The sequence below is a fragment of the Pyxicephalus adspersus genome, chromosome 11 (assembly GCF_032062135.1).
Source record: "Pyxicephalus adspersus chromosome 11, UCB_Pads_2.0, whole genome shotgun sequence".
Lineage (NCBI taxonomy): Eukaryota > Metazoa > Chordata > Amphibia > Anura > Pyxicephalidae > Pyxicephalus > Pyxicephalus adspersus.
Genome location: NC_092868.1, coordinates 15,523,397 through 15,550,400, shown reverse-complemented (window position 1 = coordinate 15,550,400; position 27,004 = coordinate 15,523,397). Strand labels below are relative to the sequence as shown.

The window sequence follows — 27,004 nt, the reverse complement described above, 5'->3', positions numbered from 1 at the left end:
GGATCTTCCTAATCAGCTTTCTTAACATGGCTTATAGACCTGGTCATAAAACAGACTTGCATGACATGGCAAAAACCCACTTTTGATAATGATTTACAGAAAGGTAACTGAAAACACAAGGGTTAACTAAGTATTATACCCAATAGAGATTGTAATTTCAGATTCTTACATAAACCCCAAGTGATTGGTTCTCTTAAAGGATAGAATAGCAAAGGGTGTTTGGCAGAAGCCTGATAACCACCATGCCAGTATGAACCGTTTTGCAGGAATTAGATCACTAAAGAACTGATTGCTGCTGATCTGAGATGATATACATATATACTATGTTTATAAAATTTAAACTCTTTACATACTTTAGATACCTACAGGAAGTGGGAGAAAAGCAGTTATTGGTCTGTATTACAGGAAGCCCCTGCACAGAGACAAAATACAATGCTTACCAAGTAATGTACAGTGCTTCATAATATTTAGCACTATATAAATACTGTATAATATTATTATTAATACACATGCATCCTATATTAAGACAATATTTTCCTATCCTGTAATTTAGATTTAAAACAAAATACTTTAGAAAATCCTGTTATGAAGCATGCTTGCAAATGATGGAAGACTTACTTCTGAGTTTACCCTACTCCGGCAATGAGAACGTTCCCATTCCATTGGCACTTCACAACCACCATGTTGATAGGGAAAAGGGATGAGAATGTAACTAGTGCTGAAATGAGCTGTAAAGGAAATATAATTATTTTATTGAAAAAAATACCTTTTCCATGTTACGTCCTTTGAATTGGCATAACTACAAATCTATGGGGGGGCCCAGATTAAGAATTTGGACATGGGCCCACCTTCATCTTCATTTCCACTAATGGTCTCCTAAATACAGAATTAGTGCTAATTTTTGACAAGACTCTTAACATTTTGGACAAGCTTGTTCACATCAGAAGCCTCTCTTTACATAAGGAACACCTCTTAAAATTAGAGTTCTCCCCTTCCAATTAGGAGCCCTCTTACATCAAAGTCCCCTATTTATAGCTTTGTATAGAACAGTGAGCAATCAGACAGTGGTCATTAGGGAAACATCATCTGGATTAAGTGGCCTCATCTCAACTAAACCTTTAGAACCCCTTTTCCGATATAACTGTGCCCAGCAAATGCATCAATCCATTTACCGATACTAAGTACCTCCCTGGTTTTTGATTCTTACCCCAACATTGGCCAGGTCGAAGGTGCCTAAACTGCCCATGGGTATACAACCTCTCTGTGATCCAGATATTGTTGCCTTCATCAGGCATTGATCATGTTGGGCATATCAGTACATTTGGACATAAAGGCCCGTATCCTAACACTGTGAAGGCATACTTTGAGAGTTTCTCCAAGACCAGAGGAATTCTAATAATGTTGCTATAAAATAAAAAAAAACAACTGGGTCAAATGAGTCTTTTTCATACATAATCTGACCCCTTGGGACAAGCTTATGATAAACTATGCATTTTTGTGCTTTTATATGAAAAATGTGAGAAATGTTTATGACAGATGTGTATATAATATGCAAAAGAATCCCACTGAAGCCAATGGGGAAAAAATTAATGGTTTGTTCGGAGCATCTTCAGCAGCCAAATGCACCAAAATGTGAAGACCACTAAATGTCCAAGGAACATGAAAGTAATGTAATAATAAAATGTGTACAGCGGTAGAAATGGGTCATTTTATGTGGCTTGGAGGGAAACATAGGAAAAACACAAATCCTTAAATTTACAGCTTTGTGGGGGTCCCTTAACCACCTAGCCGGTATGCCCGTACGAAGGTCGGGCAAAAAAAAATTGCTAGGATGGTTAACCCCGTAATTTTGTCACAGCCTTACCTCCATGGTCCCGCTGTGCACATCCAGCGGGACCATGGAGGTAAGGATTCCAGCGTCGTTTACCTATTCCAGCGTCGTCCTCCGTCCATCGTCGTCCGTCGATCTCCCTCTCCAGCGTCGGGTGCCAGCGGGACCGATAAGATGCCAGCCGGTATCTTGTGTTCCGCTGCCCGGCATCTTGCGTTCCACCGCCCGGCCGGCTGAACACAAGATCCCGGCCGGCTGAAAACAAGATACCGGCCGGCATCTTACCTGGTCCCGCTGATCGTCCACGTCCGTCTTCATCCAGCGCCGGATGATCTCTGCAGGGAGAAGCCGTCTGGCGGAGAAAAAAAACCGGACGGCTCCTCCCTGCGTCCGTGATGACGTCGGCGCGTGTGCGGGAAATTCAAATAGAAACTCATTCGTTCATTTTGTATTGGATTCAATACAAACTCCTGTATTCAATCCAATACAAAATAATTCAAATAAATACAAAGTTTGTAATTGGTAAATTCAAACTGTCATTTTGTATTGGATTGAATACAAACTCCTGTATCCAATCCAATACAAAAAATAAAAAAAAATAAAATAAAAGTAAATAACTTGGAAATTCAAATTTATCTTTTGTATTTGATTGGATACAAACTTGCGTATCCAATCCAATACAAAAAATAAAAAAAAATAAAATAAAAGTAAATAACTTGGAAATTCAAATTTATCTTTTGTATTTGATTGGATACAAACTTGCGTATCCAGTCCAATACAAAATAATATAAAATTAATACAAAGTACATAACTGGTAAATTCAAACGCTCATTTTGTATTGGATTGAATACAAACTCCGGTATCCAATCCAATACAAAAAAATACAAAAAAATAAAAGTAAATACATTTTTTATATTCATATTATCTACTAGAACCCCTGTTCGGACATATTTCTGTAAGTTACAAGTCTACAATTTAAAAAAAAAATTTCATGAAAAACAGTGGATCACTTTTGGTACAGAAATCTAGACCTCAGTGTAACGCTCAGGTGGTTAAACTGAACCCAAACTAAAAAAAAAACAAACAAAAAGTCACCAGGAGGTAGAGCTAATTGACAAAAGAGATACTAGGGACATTGATAGAAACAGTTGGACAAAATTAAGGTTGACAAAGCACCAGGACCTGATGGATAACATCCACGTGTACTCAAAGAGCTGAGTTCAGTTCTTTCAAAGCTATTGTTTGTCATTTTTAGAGACTCTTTAATCACTGGCATGGTACCAATTGGTGCAAGGCCAATGCGGTTCCTGTGTTCAAAAAAGGAGCAATGTCATTACCAAGTAACTACAGACTGGTAAGTTTAACTTCCATAGTTTGAAAGGTCCTAGAGAGTTTGATAAAGAACTACATAGAGGAGTTTCTGCTAGAAAAAAATTATTAGGGACTCAAGAAAGACTGAAGTTGTCAAACAAATGTTCTCATTTTTTTAGGAGGAAGTAAACAGATAGACAGTGGAGCAGTAGTAATGATTCATACTCTGAATGGTCTAAGGCAAGGGTCCCCAACCAACGGCCTGTGGGCCACATCCGGCCCTCGGAGCTGCCAGATCCAGCTCATTTCCTCTCTGCTCATTGGCCCTGATTTATTAAGTTCTCCAAGGCTGGAGAGAATACACTTTCATCAGTGAAGCTGGGTGATCAAGCAAACCTGGAAGTGATCTGGTCCAGGATTAAAACATTTGATAACAAATAGCTAATGACTTTTAGGAAATCCATTCCAGATTTGCTGGATTACCCAGCTTCACTGATGAAATTGTATTCTCTCCAGCCTTGGAGAAATTTAATAAATCAGGGCCATTGTCTTGCAGGGGATGGGGGGCACGCATTTCCTATGTTCCTCTATGAGATTGTGCTGCTAGGAGAAGAAGAGAGTGGGCATGTTCTATGGACCTGGCAATCAGCTGTGGCTGCTCCCCGCCCACCTTGTAGAGATAATCATAGCAGCAGCAGCACCAGCATGAGAGCTGTAGGTCTGGGTCCATGCGGCTGTCATTAACCCCATGTATAAACCTTCATATCTCCACACTGAATGTCATAAAAATGTGATATAAGTGGTGTACCCCAGGGTTTAGTGTTGGGACCTTTACTGTTTAACATCTTTATAAATGATATAGAGTTTGGGATTAAAAGTACAATTTCTGTGTTTGCATATGACACTAAACTATGTAATGGAATTAAGTCCATACAGGATGTCTATAATCTACAAGCAGACCTTGATTGGGCAGCCAAGTGGCAAATGACATTTAATATAGATAAATGGTAAATTATGCACTTGGGGGCTAACAACGTGCATGCTTCATACTGTCTAGGGGGAATACATTTTGGGGATTCGGGAATGGAAAATTATCTGGGGGGTCTGGTAGATCATAGACTTATTAACAGCATGCAATGTCAAGCTGCAATATCTAAAACTAGTAAAGTACTTTCTACTAAAAGAGGAATAGACTGCAGAGATGGAGAGATAATCCTGCCCCTGTACAATGCATTGGTCAGACCACATCTGGAATATGCAGTCCAGTTTTGGGCACCAGTTCACAAAAAGGACATTGGCGAATTGGAGAGAGTGCAGAGAAGGGCAACTAAACTAATAAAAGTAATGGAGGAGCTCAGCTATGAGGAGAGATAAGCTGAACTTAATCTATTCTCCCTTGAGAAGAGACGTATTGGGGGGGGGGGGGGGATATGATCACCCTGTATAAATTTATAAACGGTCCATACAGAGAACTCTCTTCCCAATTATTCACTTTGAGATCATTAATACTAACAAGAGGACACTCTTTGTGTCTAGAGGAAAAGAAATTTAATTTCTTGATAAGGAAGGGATTCTTCACTGTAAGGTCTGTGAAAATGTGGAACAGACTTCCTCAGGAATATGTTTTAGCAACTATAGATTGCTTTAAGAAAAAGCTGGATTTTTTTCTAGAAACACAGGATATAACTGGGTATTAAGGCTTTAAAGTAAAGATAACAGAGACTGTCATTCCAGGGAACATCCCATTGCCTCATGGAATCAGGAAGGATTTTTTTCTTTTGTTGGAGCAAATTGTACCAGGGTTTTTTTTCGCCTTCCTCTGGATCTAAATCAACGGGGTTTTTATCTGGGATATGTTTATCTCTAGTGGTTTAACTCGATGGACTTTTTTCAACCTGACTAACTATGTAACTATATGTAACTACGGTATGTAACTCATGCGTAGGAGTTACGACACCAGTGGCCATCCAATAGACAAAGGGGATTCCCTTGTAGTTGGAGGAGATGCGGGGAAGAAGGTGGCTTTTCAGGACATGTCGGTGACAGGATCCTAGACCTATCGTCACTGCATGATGTCTGCACCCAGGTAAGCCTGTGCCATAATTAGCAAATATGGCAAATGACTATGGCAGAAACTCACCACCCACCAAGTACAGTTCCACTTATTTTTTTTATTTTTTTACAGGGGTAACAAAAGTGGTTGTGACAACAAATTACATAATTAAAAAAAATAACAGCAGAAAGTAATGCAGATAAAGTAGTGGGCTATATAGTGCTGCTCATAACTTTATGCAATATATACTGCAACTAATCTAATATATGGAACCCCCATGTAAGCAGAGTGCAATGATCATGACAATCATTGACTGTTTTATAACACTGCTGTAGAAACTGTACAGTCCCTGCTTGACACAGACCCACCTACTGGAAGTTTTTTTCAGTCTGTTATTTGGTGGGGCTTTTGAAAGCTTTAGGCAGATTTTGTCCTCCTCATATAAGTCTATGAAAATTCAAAAGCTGCTGAAATTGGAACTAAAGTTCCACTTTTAAGTTTCTGTTATCAATGTCCTTTCTGTAATAATGCAACTTACCTGCCGGATCGCTCCAGGTTTCCGGCAAAAAGTGGAGCATGCGCAGCGTCATCTTTAGTTGCCAGGGAAACCCGGCATTCCTGGATTCCCTTGCGTGTGCTGGGATTATGTATGGTTGTGTCATCTTGCAATGGTCAATTAAGCTGGCCAAAGAAAATCCAGAAAAGGAAAATGTTGTCAGGGGAGTTGGCCGGTTTTAGTTCCATTTTAAGCAGTTCAGCAGGTGGTCAGATGCATTGTGAATTAATTCTAAATGATCTTAGAAGCATTTCCAACTGACACTATCAATACAAATAACAGCCCATCAATAAAGGATAATACATTTCTGACCTGGTAAAAAAAACACTCCCCTAGCTGCTCTCTTTGCTCCTCCAATGACCTACTAATGACTTCCTCACTCATTACCCCATCACACACACAGCTTCAAGACTTTTCTAGAGCTGCCCCAACTCTCTGGAATGGTCTTCCTCGTCCTATTCGGCTTGCTCCTACTTTCTGCTTTCTGCTTTGAAAGAGCACTCAAAACCCATCTTTTCAAACTTGCCTACCAATTTTTTTTTTGTCTTTTGAAACCGTCACTACCTCCCAGCATTACATATCTACCCTCCTGTTGTGTGAGACTTCCCCAAACTCCTAGATTGTAAGCTCTTCGGGGCAGGGTCCTCTCCTCCTGTGTCACTGTCTGTATCTGTCATTTGCAACCCCCATTTAATGTACAGCGCTGCATAATATGTTGACGCTATATAAATCCTGTTAATTAATAATATTAATAATAATAATAATATTATTAATAATATTATGAATATGATGATTTTGTTTTTTATTATCAGTGGTAGTGATGTTGCTGCTTTATACATTTAATTAATAAAGCGAACCTAAACTAAAATTTTTACTTTTCATAAAAAAGGTAGACAACCCTTTTATGTAAGGGGTAAAAATGACCTTCTTTTTTTGTGTGTGTAGGGGGGTAATATACGTTTAAAAAAAAAAGGTGAAGCCCCTCCCCTTCTGTCTTTATTGCTGCGGATACACACATCACTCATCCCAGGAAGCTTCTGGCTGCTCCTTCTGCACGTGCTCGATCCTGGGCATGCTCAGAAAGTGCATTTTCTTTAATGGGGGAAAAAAAATCGGATCTCACACATGAGCACTGAGATTGGCACTCTTTTCCCGCATTTACAGCAGACTAGGACACCCCATCTTGCGCCTGCGCTATGCAAGATTAGGTGATGTAGGCGTAAACCGAAGAAAAAGAAGATGGCGGCTCCTGGCGCTTCCTCCAATCCAAGACGGATAAGACGGTTCCCACCTGAGGGATCTGCAGAAGTAAAGGTGAGTGATTTTTTCTTTTTTTAAGTTCCTCTTAAACATGCAAACTCGTATATTTTTATCCTTGCAGTTTCACCTTTAAAAAAAATCTATGAAATCTTCCCCCTTTATTTCAATTTACTTTTTCAGAACACGTAGGCAGAAAACACATGAGATCACCAGTACTGAGGTCATTCTGGGAATTCTCATACATTTCTGCATGAGTTTCCAATATTTGTGTACAAGTTACCATGGCCACACCAGCGCTCGGAATACGTCATCCGCAGGCGCCGAGCAGCCATGTTTCTGGTGGGTATGTGTCGTGTATTGGGTACGTCATTGGCCGGAAGGGTGTCGTGGAACCTTTAGAGAGCTTCATCCAGGCGGCACCACTACTCTTCACCTGCCAGGAGATCAGTGAGCGGCGGAGAGTCGGGCAGGTACGTGTGTGTCCCGGGGGAATGGGGACTAAACCATTGTCATCATCATTAGACTCTAAGAATAATGGCTGAGCTATTGCCACATAAACGTCATCAGTGTCAGGATGAGGACAGGAGGATGGTCATTGTGGTATTATTACAGCGGTGTAATGTTGTTGTGTGTATTAGTGTGTAGTATGAGCACAGGGAGGATGGGGGTGGGATGATCATTGTCATGGCTTTATATCATTGTGTTGGGGTAATGGAGCTGATTGTGTGTGTGTCAGTGTACAGAAGAGGGCAGGGAGCATGGTGGTGATCATTGTCATCAATCTGATCTCCTGTATATTGGAGCTGATTGTATATAAATATATTGTATCCCCTTCCTAGTCTGTGCTGTTTCCCCCACCTTTTAAATTGCAAGCTCTTTGGGGCAGGGTCCTCTCCTCTTGTGTCCAATGTCTGTACTCGTCTGTCTTTTGCAACCCATATTTACAGCGCTGTTTAATATGTTGGTGCTATATAAATACTCTTTAATAATGTAAATAATATTGTTGTTGTGCTTTATGTAATGTATTTGTAGTGTGGGTGCTGGATGTCCCTGCCATACAAGGGGCTGTGGGAATTTCACACTTGGTTGGCCATCCATTGAAAAAAAAAAAAAGAATACAATAAGCCCTAAAACAGTCTTTATAATGGTCCCTTATATTAAAGCGTACCTAAACTCAGAAATGTCACTTTACATAAAAGGGTAGACAACCCTTTTATTTAGGGTAAAAATTCAGTTTGTTTTTTTTTAAGTGCAACGCCCTTTTTTTAATTGTGGAGGTTGATGACCTGCTGCTCAATATTATATTTCCATGGCATAAGCTGCACACTCGCTTCCTTCCACATTTGTAGTGATATGAGATGTTATTTAACATTTAAAGGTCTTATCCATACATTCTTCTCTAAAACACATTCTGCTGTAAGAAAACAAAATCTATACTTATAGCTTTAGTCACGCTTATATTATTACATTAAGGAATTCCACACTTTTAGCCACGAGTATTGTGTTTAATACCCATGAAGAATTAAGTGTCTATGCTAAAGAAAATCAATCATATGGACTACGTAAAGGACAGTGAGAACGTATAAAGCCAAGAAACCCTTAGTGTCCAATCTGAAATTATCTCTAGACTTGTATGATTACAGTAAATGCAAAACATCTGTCGGAATCAGATATAATAAATTTGTGATGGCAATTTTTAATGATTTGCAAACTTATTTCTAGTGAACATTAAAAAAATGTAATTGTCGAATCATTTTCATGTGCTCTTATCTGCAATACCACAGTGAGAATCTTTCCCTAATAGCATCTGAAACTCAAATGTAACAACCTTGCTTTTGAATTTTGAATACGTTTGCCAATCAAAACCCCTGCTGCTTTTAATATTTTTCTTTCACTTTACAAATTTATACAGCAATGTCCCCCCCCCCCCCCCCCTATTTAGCCGGGTGCACCACCCAATACTTTTCCGTAATCACCCGGCTGTTTTTGAAAAATTTGGTCACAATACAGGGGCTACAACCCAGCTTAAATAAAATCTGGGGAAAATACTGTACAGTAAACTGGAATTTACACAATACTGGAATGTGCCTTTTTTTTTAAAACAAATAACCCAATGTCAATTGGGTATCAATCACTTGGGAGGGATCATTCTCATATAGCTAGTTTGGAAATATTCTTTTTGACTGATCCGTTGCTTCTAATAGGAAATGGGGGGAAAAGGTATTGCAGAATGCGAGTGCGGTGGGCCAAGATGTGAGATAGTACAATGTGTTCTGTAATGACCAAGCTGGTAGTACACATTATTTTCTTAAGCAACATCCTGAAATTTGGCCACAAACATTTCATTTCAATATACAGCGCTCCTTGGTGCATCAAAGGATATAAATTCACTTTTTGTTCACCAAAATTATTTCATTGTAAACATAATGGTGACATTATCAATGTTCTTGCAGAAAATTACAGGACAGGTTGGATATAAGACCAGTATCCCTACACAATGTGGAAGAAAAAGTAACTGGTCTTTACTGCAGGAAGCTCCTGCACACACAGGGTTCATACTGGATAGATCTGAAAGAAATATAGAAAAGCACACTAAAGCTACGTACACACGTCATATGTTTTTCACCTGATAATCGGCTCAGGGCGGTTTTGGGTGAGAATCTGGGGTGTGTACAGCCCGCGTCGTTCATCGTCCGTGGATCCGTCCTGGAGGATCCACAGAGGATGAACGACGAGCGATCCTAATGCAAGGAAAGGGGGAGAGCGCACAGTAGGGTGCCGCTTTGTCGTTCTCCCCCTCCCCTCTCCATAGAGCAGAACAGTGCTGTATGTACATAAAAGATCCTTTCCAACGACATGAATTGCACGTGTGTACGCAGCTTAAGATTCAAGGAAGATTGCCAATATCTGCTTATCCCAGAGTTCAGCTGACCCTGTGCCAAGTTTTCATACACACTGAATATTTACATATTCTGAACAAACAGTAATATTAGTTAAAACAGGCCTTTGTTCATCTTTGTATTTTTAAGCATTGGACAGAAAAGTCATATTTAAATTTTCCAACACAGACCTTGAAATATTTGTTTTTAAGAAGTGGGGGGGAAAGTTGTACACAATAGCAGAGGGGTATAGAATGGTGGTGATGTGTTAAAAGCCCAAAGAAGACAGAAAGGCAGGTTTGGAAAGGTAGGTTTTCAGGGCTCTTCTAAAAGCGTGGAAAAAGACATTACAATTTGAGCTTCCCCCCGGACCCCAACTAGAGCATATCCTGGGTGCTATTAAATACATATACAAAGCGGGTGTTTCTAAGGTGTTAGAAACTGACTAAAAGTCTTGTGATCTTTGAGAAGCAATACCATCACAAAAAAGCAATTACAGAAGTGAGGGATGGTTTCTTTTACAGCCCTTTTATGGCTTGTTAATAATATTTAAAGGGGTTAATGTCCATAGTCTGGGCACAAGTGCACTTGAAGGCATACTTCTAAATGCACAAAGGTCACATTTTCTTTTCTTACTATTTTATTTTCCATTTCCTTTATTTTAAATTCTGTACCGCCATTCTTGTGGTTTTCACACATCTCCCACACTTATTTTGTGATTCACCAGTGTAGGGTATGTGCCCACATCCAACTTGGTGATAGCAGAATGAATATTCACATGTGCGCGTTGAGCAAGTGGCTGCTTGGCAGAGTACTGACTGGTAGATCTGTATGTCACAAGAATGGTGAAATTTACAAATCATTCCGCAAGTAAAACAGAATGGAACTAAATTTAAAGTAGAGAAATAGCAGGTGGAATAGCAGCCCCCTCTGTCATGAAATGTTTTTCCCTTCTTGCTATGTGCAATGAATGTTCAATTCCAGTAACTGTAAGAAGCAGATGCCAGAATAATGTCACACCTAACATGGGCACAGCAAATGTGCCATTTGCAATGGCTGAAGACGAAAAACTCTGGACCTGGAGGATGACTTTGGGAGAGTGACATTGGGGAGCTTTGTTGGAGGTGGCCACACTAAAAGGATAATTTGCCACAATGTGCAGGTACACACAGCATACGTCTTATACTGTGGCAGACTTGTAGTGGATTCCCCCAGAACCCTTGGTATATTACTCTGTATACTTGTACACTATGGGAAGAGCCCTGTGGGAACCAAAAGGATCCATTTTCACATTACATTTATGTATTTGAACCGTATGCAGTGTTCTTCTTGTAGCTGGGTGCACCACCTGGCTTTTTTCGGTAACCACTCGGCTGTTTTTCGGTGGTTACTGAAGAGTTGGTCACAATACAGGGCTGACACCCGCCTGCAATTTCTTCACACCCGACTTTTTTCTGGGTTAAACACTGTGTATTTTTCAAAAACGTCAATTCACATACACCTTACATTGCAGTGAGTTGTGGAATGACTACTGCTTCTGTAGTGCACTAGCTTAAAACCCTTACAGATTTCACTTTAATTACCATCCAAAGTTTTAAATACATAATTTACATGGTAGAATATCTTCCAGTCTGGGAAGACATAATGTGTTCTTTTAATCTTATCACACTAGTATTACTGGATTAGGAGATTGTATATTGTAACAATCGCTGACCAGTTGTATGGCAGGGCATTGATAATGCAAAAAAGTTGCTGTACTCCATAGCATTAGGTCTGAAATTCTGTTATATGACCATTGTAAATGAAAAATGTATTGGTTACCACGGATTGTTCAGTATTCTGTACCTGGAACCCTCTTGTATTCAGAGTGATGGAGTATTCTAGAAGGATTACCTCACACTACATATGAATTACATGGATCCAGATTACATTTTAAGTAAACTTGTACAGATCCCATATTGGACAGGAGAAGAGCTTTCCCTTTATTATTATTCACATTTACTTTTCTCCCCCACTGCTCTTCCTTGCCCCCCAGTCTGCTGACAGAACCCAGGGACTTATCTCATTTCAGTCAGACACTTCTGCTCAAGGCCCAAGTTCTAATCATGGGTTTAGGAAAAGAATGGGTTTTTCTACACAAAGAAACAAAAACAACAAGAAATTTTCATATTACTCATAGTAACAGTGCAGCAGAAATGGCAAATAAAAGATGGCTGCTTGTTATTGATCCCAAACAATTACACTTTTCACAAAAGCCAGTTGTTTTTTGTCCATTATCCCCATAACATCCATAATGTCTGTTCCCATAAATAATGAGAACTGCAGCCTTATTTGGAGGTGAATGCTCTATACTTATGTCATTACTGTACATTTTCTGTCTTGCACCTGTATACACAACAGGGATATCCGTGAGGAAAATTCCAGAGAAAAAACATGGGAGGGCTTGTTTTATCGCATGTTTTTATTACATCTACATTGCCATGGTGTATTAAACTTGCTTTGTTATTGAAGTGGCAGAAATGTATCCACACTCGCTCCATGGATAACCTAAAGCATATTTGCGTAGTAATGTTTTTGTGGCCTAAAGGTAATTATTATATTGTAATTATTTATATTAATTAAATATTATTTATATAGCGCCAACATATTACGCAGTGCTTTACAAAGTCCATTGTCATATCACTAACTGTCCCTCAAAGGGGCTCACTGTCTGTTGGCTCTACCATAGGCATTACCATGGTTTAAGGCTGGGTACACACGTGCAATGGTTCTCGTCTGATAATCGACTCAGGGCCGATATCGAATGAGAATCTGGCGTGTGCACAGCGCTCTTTGTCCATCGTCCGAACGACCGTCCTGGCATATCCATGGAAGATGAACACCAAACGATCCTAATGGAAGTGAAGGGGGAGAAAGCACAGCGAGGTGCTGCTCCTTCGTTCCCCCCCCCCCTCTGCATAGAGCAGAACGGAGCTGTATGTACAGTGCTCGTTCATGCATCGTGCAGTCGTTAGAAAGGATTGTGAAAGATCCTTTCCAACGACAATTATTGCACGTGTGTACATAGCCTAAAGCCAATTTCACACAAACACAGGGAGAACATGCAAACCTGTCAATGTGGCAATTATAAAGGGGCTGGGGGCTGTCGCAGTATGACCCTGGATTCACTACCTAGCCAGCCATTGAGCTGGAACAATCATGAAGGGAAGATTTCCGATATATCACTGACTGCATGCCTATTCATGGCCTGTGACTCGCCAAACAGGTCCAGTCATTGAAATGCAGCATTTATATTTCTTTTCTTACAAGTCCTTTTGAGGAGTAATCAACTCTGTGATAACTTTATTAATAAAGGAATCTGTTTTTCTGTATATCTTTCCCATCAATAACTGTGCCAGACCAGAAAGAAACAAGGGGACTTCTATTACTGACTTTCTTTTGAAGATCCATGAACCTAGCTGTCTTGTCCCTCATTACTTTACAATTTACTGTCCTGGAGCATACTCTAGTGAAGTCAGAATGTGAATTTGTATTCTTATTCCTGGGTATTGTTTTTAAAATCATTGCAGCCTGTAAATTAGCAATGGATATCAAAGTAACGTTTTTAAAAGCAAAGACAACCTAGTCATTTTTTTTAGCACAGGTTACCTTTAAGCAGGAGAACGTCACATGACACAAGGAGGCAGTCGGGAGTAACAGATTGTAACGTCTTTCCCCTACACCTATTTACTAGGGGAGAGACAGCTGTATACATAGGAAGCTAGACTTTAGAACAGGATTACGATAACATGTATTAATTGAAGGTCTTCAGCAAGTGGCTGACTATAAGCCTAGGTTGGATGCAATGGCTCTTACTGAATCTTTTATAAATAAAGCATGGAAATGTTCCAGTGTTCAATGTTTTAGCATAAAAATTATATTTTGCCCTTTCTTTGTTACAGTGCAATGAAGATTCAATATCTTTTGCTTATTCCCATTCTGGGACTCAGCTTTGCTGTCCCAATTGAAAGATCTCCACCTAAGCAAGAGGAGCAGCAGCCTGCAGAACCCCCTGTAAGTACCTTACAACTACATTTTTACTGGGAACCCTAGCGAATGGCCTTTGTACATAGCAAAGGAATTCTAGTTTTCTTTGGAACTCAGGATCGGTATTTCTGTGAATTTTTCACTCGGCCATCCTCTCTAATCAATTTTTCATAATTTAATGTTTGGAAGCTCCAAAACACTAATCATAAGATGCATATGTACGATTATTCTTACATGTAATTTGCTCTGTTGGAATTGTACATGCATTCTTGTATAAGTACAGCAAGCTTCGTCAAACCTTGCAGTCAGTTTCAAGCAGCTGTAATAAAGTCTTTGAAGCACCACTCAGCTCCATCATAATTTGATAAACCAGACCATAATGTGAGTACTGGCTGCCACTTTAGATAGTGCTGAAGTGGTTAAAGAATAGCTCGTCTGATTTGGGAAGATTCTTAAATTGACCTAAACCTCTGATATTTGGTTCAGTTCTAATAAAACCAAATCATTTTTTTGTTATTTCTAACGTCATCTAGTTGTTTTAGTGTCCCTGTTTCCAATGAACTTGGCTCATTTCCACTTCCAAACCTTGTAATCAATAGCCATTGTTTTAAAGTAAGGAGCAGTGGTGAGCTACTTGGTAATGTATACAACAGGCAGCAGCATTTGTCTGTGTAGTTCTGCCTGGCATACAAAATTCCCCTCACTTTACTCATTTTTAACGTGCAAAATAAAATCTTGGATCTGCCATTTTTTAAAAGTTCATTAATCAAGACTGTCATCATTTTCCTTGACTCACTCACTCTGAAAATATTATGGGAAGCTTAAGTGTTATGATTATAGTAAAGCAGAAAAAGGATGACAGCCCTGAGACATGGAACATGGCAACATTAAATGAATTCATTAAGCCACTCAGGATAAATCACTTCAAAGACCCCACGTTTTAACATTAGGTAACTCTGACATCAGTGCTGTAAAATAAAAATTAGCCATGCAAAACATATATTGAAAAATTGTTTAAAGCAAAACTACCACCCCATCAACCACTGCTCAATTTCCATTGATATGGTTACAGGACACTGGCCTGTATTATGATCGCTATCTGCGAGAGGTAATTGACGTGCTGGAAACAGACAACCATTTCCGAGAGAAACTTCAAACTGCCAACGCAGATGACATTAAGGTAAGGTTCTGTTTTAAAGTCATCTATCTGCATGGAACACTTCCAGCCTGTCCTGGCATTGCTAATATTTACATTACACTTTGTTGATTTTGGCCTGGTGCTGGAGCAAAGTGCAATTTTAACATAACAGCTGAAGATAATGTTATCCCTATAGACTGGACATAACTCCAGCACCAACAGCACATCTGTGACAGTGCTGATCTTTGAAATGGATGCTGGAACAAGAATAGCGGGCAATGTGTGCAGGTGTGTACCAGGTCCAGGCTCTAAATGTGCCATCCTTGCTATCTAGAGGACCATTGATCCAGAATAAACATGAAGGTAGTAAACTCTTGTACTCCATACCTGTTCCAGATGATGAACCTAAGTTGGAGGACAGCCTCAAAGCCCGCCCCCTTTAAAAAAAACAAAGTGTGCAATATCAGTGCCTGTACCTTCGCCCTCACACGTTAACTGTAAACTTTTTTTTTTTACTACTTTGGACATACTATATGTTATGGTTATCACAAGTTTAAAATAAACTCACAGTTGCAAGGGCGCTTGTATATTTTGTCAGTTGGCTTTTCTGTGATGATAAGAATTGTTTTGGGGACCAAAATATGATTCATGGAGATTCAGGATGGATAGCAGTGGGATCAGTGATCTTTGGTTCACAAATTCCAGGTTTAGGTAGCCAACAAACAGCAACTGAAAGCCGCTGCAGTAAAGGCCTGGCAGAGCATAAAAAGGAGGAAACCTAGCATCTGGTGATGTCCATGAATTTAGGACTACAGGCTGACATTGCCAGCAAAGGGTTTTCAACCAAGTATTAGAAATTAACATTTTATTTTCAGCTTCTTAATTTGTCCAATTACTTTTAAGCCCCTGAAATGAAGTGATTGTGTAAAAAAAAAAAAAAAAAAAAAAAAAAAAAGTCTTTAGTTCCTTACATTTTTATGCAATCTTTTTGTTCAACCTACTGAATTAAAGCTGAAAGTCTGCAGTTCAACTGAGTCTGACTTGTTTCATTTAAAATGAATTGCGGTAATGTGTAGAACGAAAATTAGAAAAAAAGTTGTCTCTGTCCAAATATTTATAGACTGAACTGTATATGGCAGTTTACAACTCTACAACTTTTTTTCTTTTTTTTTTTTCTTTCAACCTGGTGTAACCGGTAGTAACACCATTCCAGACCTAGGATGACAGCAGGAAATGAGCAGGGTTCCTAAAAGAGAGGTGTGTGGTTCTGTAGTTCTCAGAAAACAATATATACAAAGCTTATTAGCATGCAAAATTTCCATCAAGTTCAAAAGCTATTGTTTTACATTGTTAGAGTTTATGTACATATGTTTTATGTAATTTTTATTTTTATCTTCCTTAAAGAATTCCTTTAACATTCCTAAAATATGTTTAAAATGCTGTAAACCCAATGAAATGGCTATATTTACTCTTTTTCTCAGAGTGGGAAACTCAGCAAGGAGCTGGACTTTGTAAGTCACAATGTCAGGACCAGACTGGATGAGCTCAAACGGCAGGAAGTGTCAAGGCTCCGCATGCTAATTAAAGCTAAGATGGACGCTACCATGGAAGAAAGTAAGTAAATCCATTGGAGTTTGTGTGTGGTTCAGATGACCTGACCCATTACAGGTCTTCCAGTCCTTGACAGATTTAGCTATATATAAGTATGGTCCAATGTGAGTGATTTAATAGCATCATGCAAAGTTCAAGAGACAAACAGTAAATTAGGAACAGCCATGCACAGATGCATGCAGTACACAATACAACCAGATTAGGTTGACAAACATACTAGTACAAAATAACTGTGAAAACTTAGGTAATAAAAATGAAATGCATTACAAGACATTTGGTTACAGAGAGGGGGATTTACATTTTAGTTTGATTTGGGTAGTAGAGTTTCTTAGGAACAAACCAACACGTGTGTGAACAGGATCTGATGGAAGCACACGCTCATCAACTGATGTGCTGCAGGATTGGTTTCCCTGCTTCTGAACTAGCACTTTATGTGACCTTAGTAAGGGAACAATGTATTCTCCAAATGCCTAATCACACAGGTATATTGCTTGATGACAGATGGTGCATGCTGCAGTACTTCTTTATTAGTTTACTTTAGTAATTCAACTTTTGTGTTCCTCAGATGTTCAGATTGATCACCTGGCTTTATTGAAGCAGTTTGAGCACTTGGAGCCCCAGAACCAGTACACATTTGAGGCTCGGGATTTGGAATTACTGATCCAGGCTGTAAGTGTGACATATTAGTATTAGGTTGATACTATTTCCTTTGCAGCACACTTATTCCCTGATGATTCATTTTGAAATATTCATGTTAGGTCCTGGGTTTTAGAACATTATGCTTAGCCAACCAGCAGCCCCTAAGCAGCATTAAAGGACCTATTCTGGTGATTTGGGAGGAAGAAGGGTTACTATGTATTTATTTTGCCTTTGAGCTCTTATAGGGCTTCAGGATTGTATTTCATTTGGGTGGGGTAGATCCTTTTTAGACCATCATTTGATTAAAACACTCTGAGCAATCCTGCCCTACTATTCACAAGCTTTTAAACACCTTTTGATTTGCTTAGGCCACAAAAGACCTTGAAAATTATGATGCTGCTCGACATGAAGAGTTTAAACGCTACGAGATGATGAAGGAACATGAAAGGAGAGAATATCTCAAGTCACTAGACGAAGACAAAAGAAAAATGGAAGAGGCTCACTATGAAGAAATGAAGAAGAAGCACAGGGAGCATGCCAAAGTCCATGTACCTGTGAGTATATAGGAGCATCACTTACCACAGCACTAGCAGTGTTTGGCTGTTAAAGTGAGCTGTAATGACCTTGAATATAATATATTATAGTTTAGCTGGGCGTTAAAAGTGGAATGCAAGGCATGTATCCACTGTCTGTGGAAGAATCTGAACCCTATCACTTGGTTGTATCCAAATTTAAAATAAGCTCCACCTGTCAAACGCCTCTTCTGGCCACAGAGGTTTAGAGCTGAAGAGGTTGGGGTTTAGTATCTTCTTGGAGAGGCTTTGTGTACAATCTGGGCTTAGCACCCAGAGTCTCCTACAGACCTAAATGAACTCATCTAAAGACAAGCACAAGTGTTTCTACTTTACCAGTAATATTTATATACATTGATGGACATAACTTACCTACTTTAAAGCAATTCACTAAATTATATTGGAGTAAATTATATTCACTATTGGCACTCCAGTTTAAAGTTGCAATTTTAGTGACTTTTTGAGACATGTACCTTTAGGTTCCTGAGTGTCCACATGTGCTTTAGGACTTGCATTTAAAAAGGAAGAAGATTAAGGAACTGTAAAGCCCTGGTCTAGCACCAGTGCTTGCCAGATGCCATTCTCCCAATCTAATGCCACACTATTCGCCTAAAGCAAGCTTCTACTCAACCTTGGTAGGCTACTTGCGCTTTCCCAGCACACAGTTGCTCCTAGGATTTCTGTGTGCAATGTATGGCGTCTGGCGAAAGACTGATGGGACCAGGAGCCCACAGATAATGCAGTACCAATATTCTAGCAGAGGCGGGTACAGAGTACTCAGAAAGAGGTCATACACAGGTAATCAGTCCACCAGATGAGATATCCAAAGGGAAAAGGCACAAGTCGGGGTCACAGGCAAGCGGTCGGTCCAGGCAGCATACACTCGCAGATTCAGCAACATAGGTACATAGTAGGTTAGGTTGAAAAAAGTCCATCAAGGTCAACCACTAGGGAAATAAACATATCCCAGATGCAAAACCCTATAAGACACAGTTGATCCAGGGGAAGGCAAAAAAACTCTGGTACAATTTGCTTCAACAGGGAAACAAATTCCTTCCTGATCCCATGAGGCAATCGGATGTTCCCTGGATCAACAGTCACTGTATTTTTTTCTTTAAATCCTTAATACCCAGGTAAATTCTGTGCTTCTAGAAAAACATCTAGCTATAGCAATCTATAGTAGTTGCTGAAACTACTTCCTGAGGGAGCCGATTCCACATTTTCACAGGCCTTACAGTAAAATCTCACGAAATAACACACCAGCAGCAAGTCAGCCCAGCTTAATGCTACAACAGGCACTGGCGATTGGGAGCAGAGAGGCTATAAAGCCCTAGCAGCCAATGGCAGTGCAGGATTGAGCCAGGAACTAATCTGCTCCTAAAATCCCCTTCAGCTCTGCACAGGCTCTAAATATGTGCTGGGCATGCCGGTAAAGTACATCTCGGGCTGCACAGCTAAATGGAAGCAAGAGATACTTCTATTGCCTGCCCAATTTGTATCTCCTAACAGAAACAGACTGGAGGTATCTGTAGTATCTGCAGATCAAGGGTTCTGATGTCACTGTTTGCGTGTCTGTTCCAATTAAGTGACTCAGAAAGCAAAGGTTTAGGACAACTTGGCATTTTTGCAGAGCGAGAGCGATGACAGAACAGGTCCAGTTCTGTTGAAGATAAAGTTCAACTTGAACTTTGTCTGATAATAAATAGATTTTTATAGTAGGACAGGTAACATTTACATCTGTAACCTGTGTTATTTCTGTAACTAGGGGAGTAAGGATCAGCTAAAAGAGGTCTGGGAAGAAACTGATGGCCTAGATCCTAATGATTTCAACCCCAAAACATTCTTCAAATTACACGGTAAGACAGCATTTTTGTGTTAAAATATGCTTGGCTCTGCGAAAAAAAGACACTTTTTCATAAAAATAAACTGTATAATGACATAGATAAGTTCATACAAATTCCAGCACAGCAGCTGGTTAATTGAAGAATACAACAGTACACACTGTATTTACTGCTATACATGTTCCCTTTAAGCAAATCAAATCTATCTGGTAACTAAAGTTTCCAAGAGTACCACCAATTTGCTTTGTAGCTGGTAGGTGAGCTGCTCCTGTCTGCGACCACAGGGTGCTCTTTGGACACTGAATTCTTTAATCCAAGGGTGCCCACACTTTTTAATCAATGGACCTAAACATTTTAACCATGCTGGGACCCAAGATAACACTGATCATCCCTGAACCCTCAGAGCACACCTGAAATTTCCCCTTACTAACATCCTCCACCACAACAACCACTGATTGTTCTTTCAGCCTAAAAGTGTGTGTCTGTGTGATATTGCTAAGACTTTTAGATCAAAAGCTCCGAAGCACAGGTACTACTATGGGGAACTGTACAGTTTAATGTCCCTGTAGAAAATAAATGCTTTCTTTTGTGGTGTGCAGGTTGTTGCTTTTTTTAACCATTGTGGGACAATACCATAAATATTAATAATTGCTCTGTATGTTTATCTGGCAGACACCAATGGAGATGGCGTTCTGGATGAACAGGAACTGGAGGCTCTCTTTACAAAGGAGGTAAACTCCATATTGTAATCATGTGAACTTTGAATTATAATAGTAATTGCAGATTTCACTTTATAAGAATCCATGTAATTTTATGTAGTATTTAATACAATTTTATTTTTTTTTAATTTAAACCATGAACCACTAGTTTCAAATAATGACTTTCACTCACTGGCCACACAGAACTGCCAGAATTCTTCATTGCATAGTATTTACAAAGGTGCTAGAAATCTTCCTCTGGGGTTTTGGTCCATGTTGACATGATAGCATGCAGATGCTATAGGTTTGTTGGCTGTACATCCAAGATGCCGATCTCCTGTTTCACCACATCCCAAATGTTCTCTATTGGATTGAAATCTGGTGATTGCAGTGGCCATTTGAGTACAGTGAATTAATTCAAGGAACCAGTTTGAGGTTATTTGAGCTTAGTAAACATGGCATGTTGTTCTGTTGGAAATAGCCATCAAAAAATGGATACACTGCAGTCATAAGGGGATGGACATGATCAGCAACAGTATTTTGTGGCATTTTAAAGATGCCTAGTTGGTACTAAGGGGCCCAAAGTGTGCCAGCAAAATGTCCCCCACACCATTACATTATCATGACCAGGAAATATTTTCCAATGTTTTCTTGTTGGATTTTGGTGTGCCTGGGCAAATGGTAACCTCAGGTGTCTGTTTTTGGCTGACAGGAGTGGGGCCCAGTGTGGTTTTCTGCAGCTGTAGTCCATCATCTTTAAGGTTTGACATGTTGTGAATTCAGAGATGATCTTCTGCATACCTCAGTTTTATAAAATGGTTATTTGAGTTAATGTTGCCTATTGGTCACCTCGAACAAATCTATTCATTCTTCTCATTTTCACCTAGAGAACTGCCAGTCACCAATATGTTCACTTTCTCTGTAAACCTTAGATATGGCTGTGTATAAAATTCCCACCAGAAGAGCAGTTTGTGCAATAAATCGGCCAGCCCATCTGGAACCAAAAACCATGCCATGTTCATAGTTCCTTAAATCATCTTCCATATTCTGTTTGGCTTAAACGGCAACAGGTTGCAATATTTAGATACCTAAATCCAGTTCAGTTGCTGCCAAGTTAATGGCCAATAGGTTATATTTGTGGCTGGCATTCTTTAAAATATTAAAATAGCTGAAATTTGGGATTGTTTTCAGCTTTCCCTTTACTTGATTTTTCATCCTGCAGGTATTCCAGACGGCCCATTTTGTATTGTAACCCATTATCCAGACATTTTTATTATAACGCCACCCGAAATCTGTATTTTACAGCCATTAGTTAATATGCAGTATGCAGGTGTCCTTCTGAGGCACCTTCAAAACCTCAAAATTTTCTTTGCCACAACAACCAATCAAAACTTAGCTGTCTTTATTTCTTCTTTGTGTTGTAAAAAATAAGCATTTAGTTGTTACAGGATCTTTAAACATTATGCTCAATATGATATACACTAACTTACTGCAAAGTAACATTTATTTGTGGGGATGTTTTTCCTGTAGCTGGAGAAAGTCTACGATCCAAAGAATGAAGAAGATGACATGGTGGAGATGGAAGAAGAAAGGCTACGTATGCGAGAGCATGTCATGAGAAATGTAAATCCCCATTTTTTACCTTAATTTTTAACACTCCATCTGCTATCTTCTATTATTGTGCAGGGAAAATGGACAACATTGCATGGAAAATATTTCACCTAATGGAACTCTTCTTTCTTGTTTGAAGATATGTTAGTTGGGGCAACCATTGCCTGATGACAATTTAAGACGTCATTCCAATAATAATAATAATAATGATTATTTAAATTCATATAAAGAGATAAAGATAGGTTATTCCTATTGTGAATGGACTGTGGTAAACTAGCACTTCTTTTAAAGGAATATAACTGGGTTTCTGCTCTGATATAGTATGTGGTGGAAAGGCTGTTGATTGCTCAAGTATTTTTTTTTTTTTTTGTGGTATAAAAGCATGTCCCTGGAGGTAGCGTGCACAAATCTAGATGACAAATGCTCATTGTTGATAGATCCTGTAGACTGGGGATTCTGAAACCATGTTCTTAAATTAGGACTTCATCATGATTAGTACAGATTACCAAACAACGTTTGCTTTTAGGTGGATACAAATCAAGATCGTTTGGTTACACTGGAAGAGTTTCTGAAATCTACTGAGAGCAAGGACTTCAATAACCCTGAGGGCTGGCAGGTAAAAGAACTGTAAAATATGGAAGGTCATAAGACTAACCTGTATGTAGCATCTCTGTAAATATTAGGAATCGCCATATTTTGTCTGAATATAAACAAAGCGAAAGGCCTTGGAGGTAATGACATTTATAATCACTTTTAAAATCAGTTAACCGACAAAAAGACTAATCTGACTCACTCAGAACTCACTCAAAAATACAGACTGACAGGTAGGGCCAGAATTTCACGTGAGCACAAACTGTTTTAATATATACAACTAACTGGTTGAATTCTGCATTATATATTTATCGCCCCTTATTAGAAATATTTAAAGCTGTGAAGGTTTACTTCTGTCCATGTGAAATCTTCTTAAAAATGCCCACTTTGGCTACAGTATACTAAAGCTTCCTTTTTTGATGCAGGACTTTGTGATCACATGCACTGCTTGTCTAAAACTACAATTTCAAGTAGCTTGAGCACCACCCTATATACTGCACTAGCATAGCACTGTTTGTAACAATGCTCTATCATTATAATGTTTATTGGGCAAGGCAAAAAAAGAAGTCAAAGCGAAGCACATTATACTGTGGCCTGAAAAGATTTATTAACTGAACTTACAACAATTATGCTAATACACTTGCAATGAACACAGAAGGACTGTAAAACAAAATTGCCCTGTTTCTTGTCCTGCTGTCAATCACTTGGCAGTGCTAAATGAGAGGGAGTTTTATTAATGAAAATAATTGTTAAAGCAAGTGTTTAGCAGGGACAAAGAAAAACACTCTACCTATCTTTCTAAAGAGGCAAAGGGATTCAAATTTGGAGATCTTTTTATCAGAATTTGCAAAGCACAAGTTCTAAAAGGCACAGCCTATTTATTTAATAATTTATTATTGAGAGGATGCAAAATGCTTGACTATACTTGGATGCAAACATTTCTTTCGTATTAAGCCTATTAAATTGATGAATAATTGTGTACTATAAGATTGTGCAGTCTGCCCCACCCTGTGTTCCTCTGCGAAAGTTACGTAATTCAGCCCAGGGCGTGTTAAGTATAGGCCGCTGCTGTGTTGTTGTATGGGTGTGAGATTAGGCAAGTTAAAATGCAATTAAAAAGTTTAACATTTGCTTCCTAGAACGTGTTATTTGTATTGTCGTGAAATATGGCGCTTTAGATGACTGTGAATAATTCCTGGTTGCATTGCATGAACAAAACTGATTTCAAACTAGTTGCCTAGACTGTCACAGTGTATGACAAGTGTATAACAAGTATGTAGATGAAAATATCTAAAAATAAAGAAATCAAACTCATTGATATGCTTAATGCTTTTTGTTTAGACTGTAGAGGAATCCCAGATTTACACTGAAGAGGAATTGCGGCGATATGAGCAGGAGTTGTCTGCCCAGGAAGCTGCTTTAAATCAGAGAGCAGAAGAACTACGCAAAGAACATGAGGATCTTCAACAGAGAAAGATAGAGCTGGATGCACAGAAGAAGGAATATCAGCAGGTAAACTGGAATCTGAAACCTGGGAAGGATTGGTGCCCATGTGTGCTGTGTTCGTACTGGAGTTTTACGGCTTGTTAGACAGGAACCTTATACAAACATGACAGCCTCTTAAGAAATCACAAGTTTATTGAAATGGTGCTATATTGCAAAATAGATATCTATATTAAATCTGCCCTAACAACTAGCATGTCTGAGCACGGCTGATTATAGATAAAGGTTTACACTTTAAATAGCCCTTGTGTTTTTTGTAGAAAAAAAAAAAATAAATATATATATATATATATATATATATATATATATATATTGCCATTAGTAAGATTGTGTTAAAAAGCTTCCCCTAGTGTAGAGTAAAATTAAAAAATAGATTTCAGAAAACACTGCCATCCTTGTTTCATTTGCAGCCTTTTTCTGGAATTGGCATCTTTGTCCTTCATTGGTAGGATGACATGGATCACATGTGGCATGTGCACAGGAATTACTTTGTCCTGGCACAGAATCTTGCTGGGACTATGTTCCAATGATAATCTTTTATTTCTTGCCAGGCGGTCATTCATATGGAACAGCAGAAGGCTCAGCAAGCTGGAGCAGCTGCTGGACCCAATGGGGAACTCAAGTTTCAGGCACAAGTACCAGATGTACCAGCTGAAAAAGGTAAGGCTCATAGGGGGTATCCTGTAATTGGGATCAAATACATTTTCCGGTTTGTCTTATTGCTTCCCCATTTCTTCTCGCCTCAAGTTGTGCCAACAGAGCGGGAACTTAGAAACATGTTTGGGTTTTACACTCTCCTTTTCGGCCTATAAATAAAATGGCTGCAGACTTGCTAGTCCTGTTTAATATTCATAGCCTGTTAATGATGGACTACTTTTAAAAATGTCCTATTTCTCACTATTGTTAGTGCCAAATGCTTGATAAAAAATGATTACTGGAATTGTCTTTCACAGCTAATCCAGAAGCACAGCAAGGCTTAGAAAGTCACCTAGCACCACCAGGAGAAGTGCCACATCCAGGTGACAAAGCAGCTGATCCCCCCCAGGAGACACATGTACAACAAGACCAGCAATAAGAGTCCAGAGACCCCCAGGATGGAGAATGCATCAGAGAAGCAAGTAGTGTTGACCTCTATCTTAGCTTCTCCCCTATGTATCCCCTCTGAAGACCGGTCAAGGGATGTGCAATCACCCTCTGGGAAAATCTCTCACATTGGGAATCAGGCTTCTTGTTTTCAAAAAACAAACTTACAAATGAAAAAAAATAAATAAATGAAAACTGTGGGAAATTGGGCAGGTTTTACACCAGAAATATACCTTCTGTTATTACCTGGGCTGTTTATTTAGCTCTGGCCTTTCACTAGGGTGTTGTTTATGCAGTTTGGAATGATCATGTAGATCAATTGCTCTTTGTGTCAAAAAAGGTGTATATAGCATTGTAGGAAATGCTTGTTGTTCTCTGTAAATGCACCTGACATCCATAAAAATGTTTTTTTTTTTTTTTTTTGTACCTAAGCGGAGACCAGTTTTACACTGGCAGTGCCTGAAATAAAGGATCAGTTAGTAGAGCAGTAAAATTGGTGTCTGAAATAGGGTGTTAAAGGAATTAAAAAATTTAGATGAATCCCTTCATCAGAATTTGCCCTAATGTGTAGTCACACCCCCAGCCATATTGTAATGCCCTTTTTATTGTGTTCAGTGCATTCATTTTTGCCCCTTTTTAGATTTATTTATTTTCATAATACACCATTGCATTTCACAGGGCATTGCAGTAACAGATTCTAGTAGACAGTAGAAATACATAACATGGGATTTTTACAGCAGAAAGTTCTAGTTTTTCAGTTGTGCTGCTCAAATGAATAGCAATTGCTTTGAACATCAATCCCTCGCAATATTTCAAAATAATGTCTCTCTATGGTGTTAGGTACACAGGCATCATGTAGTAGTAAATAATGTAATTTGATTTCACAATGCTCCAGCTGTGTGTGATTTTTTTAAAGCTACATGTTACTTGTGTAAGGATTCATCTGTTAGCAGTGAGCCTTCTCCTACTCCTAGCAATGTATTGCTAACAAAAAATGCAGTGTTGGTTCATAAACCTAAAAGAATTGGCACAGCTCTGCATCTTTTTACCCCAGGTGTAACAAGCTGGTAGATTTCAGTTAAAATGGGAAGCTCACCCTGGAGCTGACCCCTGTCCTGTCTATATTCTATCTCAGGGTTACAGGATGCCCTCCTGGCCTGGGTGACATTTATATGTCATCTGCAGTGATGTTAGACCTTGGTGCAGGGTGCTGATAGGATTGCACTTAAAGCAACCTTCTATTTTGCTTATACCAGTAAGTGTCTCACTGCAGCAGAGGTATCATAAGCTGCCTGTACTTGCCTCCCCTGCCACCCAGCTTCAGGGCCCCCTGAAATACTTCTGAGCATAGAAAACACATGTGGCAGATGATTTTCGAAATGATCTAGACCAGCGTTTCTCAACAACGGTTTTTAGGGGTTCCCTGAACAATCAGCAATTTGTCACTCACAGGTCAGTTTAACAGATTCCAATTATCTTTTTTGGCAATCTGTAAGGGTGAAATTCTTCCCACTGGCCAGTAAACATAGGAGCCATTATTCCTACTGACCACCACATTGATGTACTGTGAGCTATGGATATAATAATAACATAGGTTTGCTGAAGACCTGAAAGTTAGGTTGAGAAACACTGATCTAGACCATAATCGAATGCCAGCAGTAAAATTCAGCACTGGAGGGTCTGAGCTGCTGGGAATTGCAGTCAACATAATGTCCAAGAAACAAATGTAATGGGATTGTTTTTATTTCAGATGTAATTTTAAAGATTTCTTTTTCACCTAATAAATTTAAAATCCAAACTA

At 39.1% G+C, this 27,004-nt stretch overlaps 1 protein-coding gene across 1 annotated transcript; it reads left to right on the top strand.

Moving 5' to 3' along the window:
* The first annotated feature begins 7,326 nt into the window (after nt 1–7,326).
* Nucleotides 7,327–27,004, top strand: LOC140341495 (nucleobindin-2-like). Its single transcript, XM_072427313.1, has 13 exons — nt 7,327–7,481; nt 13,832–13,943; nt 14,989–15,096; nt 16,536–16,668; nt 17,231–17,334; nt 17,673–17,858; nt 19,642–19,732; nt 20,390–20,448; nt 21,946–22,038; nt 22,553–22,642; nt 23,959–24,129; nt 24,672–24,780; nt 25,074–27,004. The coding sequence occupies exons 2-13, from the start codon at nt 13,836–13,838 to the stop codon at nt 25,193–25,195; spliced, it is 1,374 nt and encodes a 457-aa protein (XP_072283414.1). The 5' UTR covers nt 7,327–7,481; nt 13,832–13,835; the 3' UTR covers nt 25,196–27,004.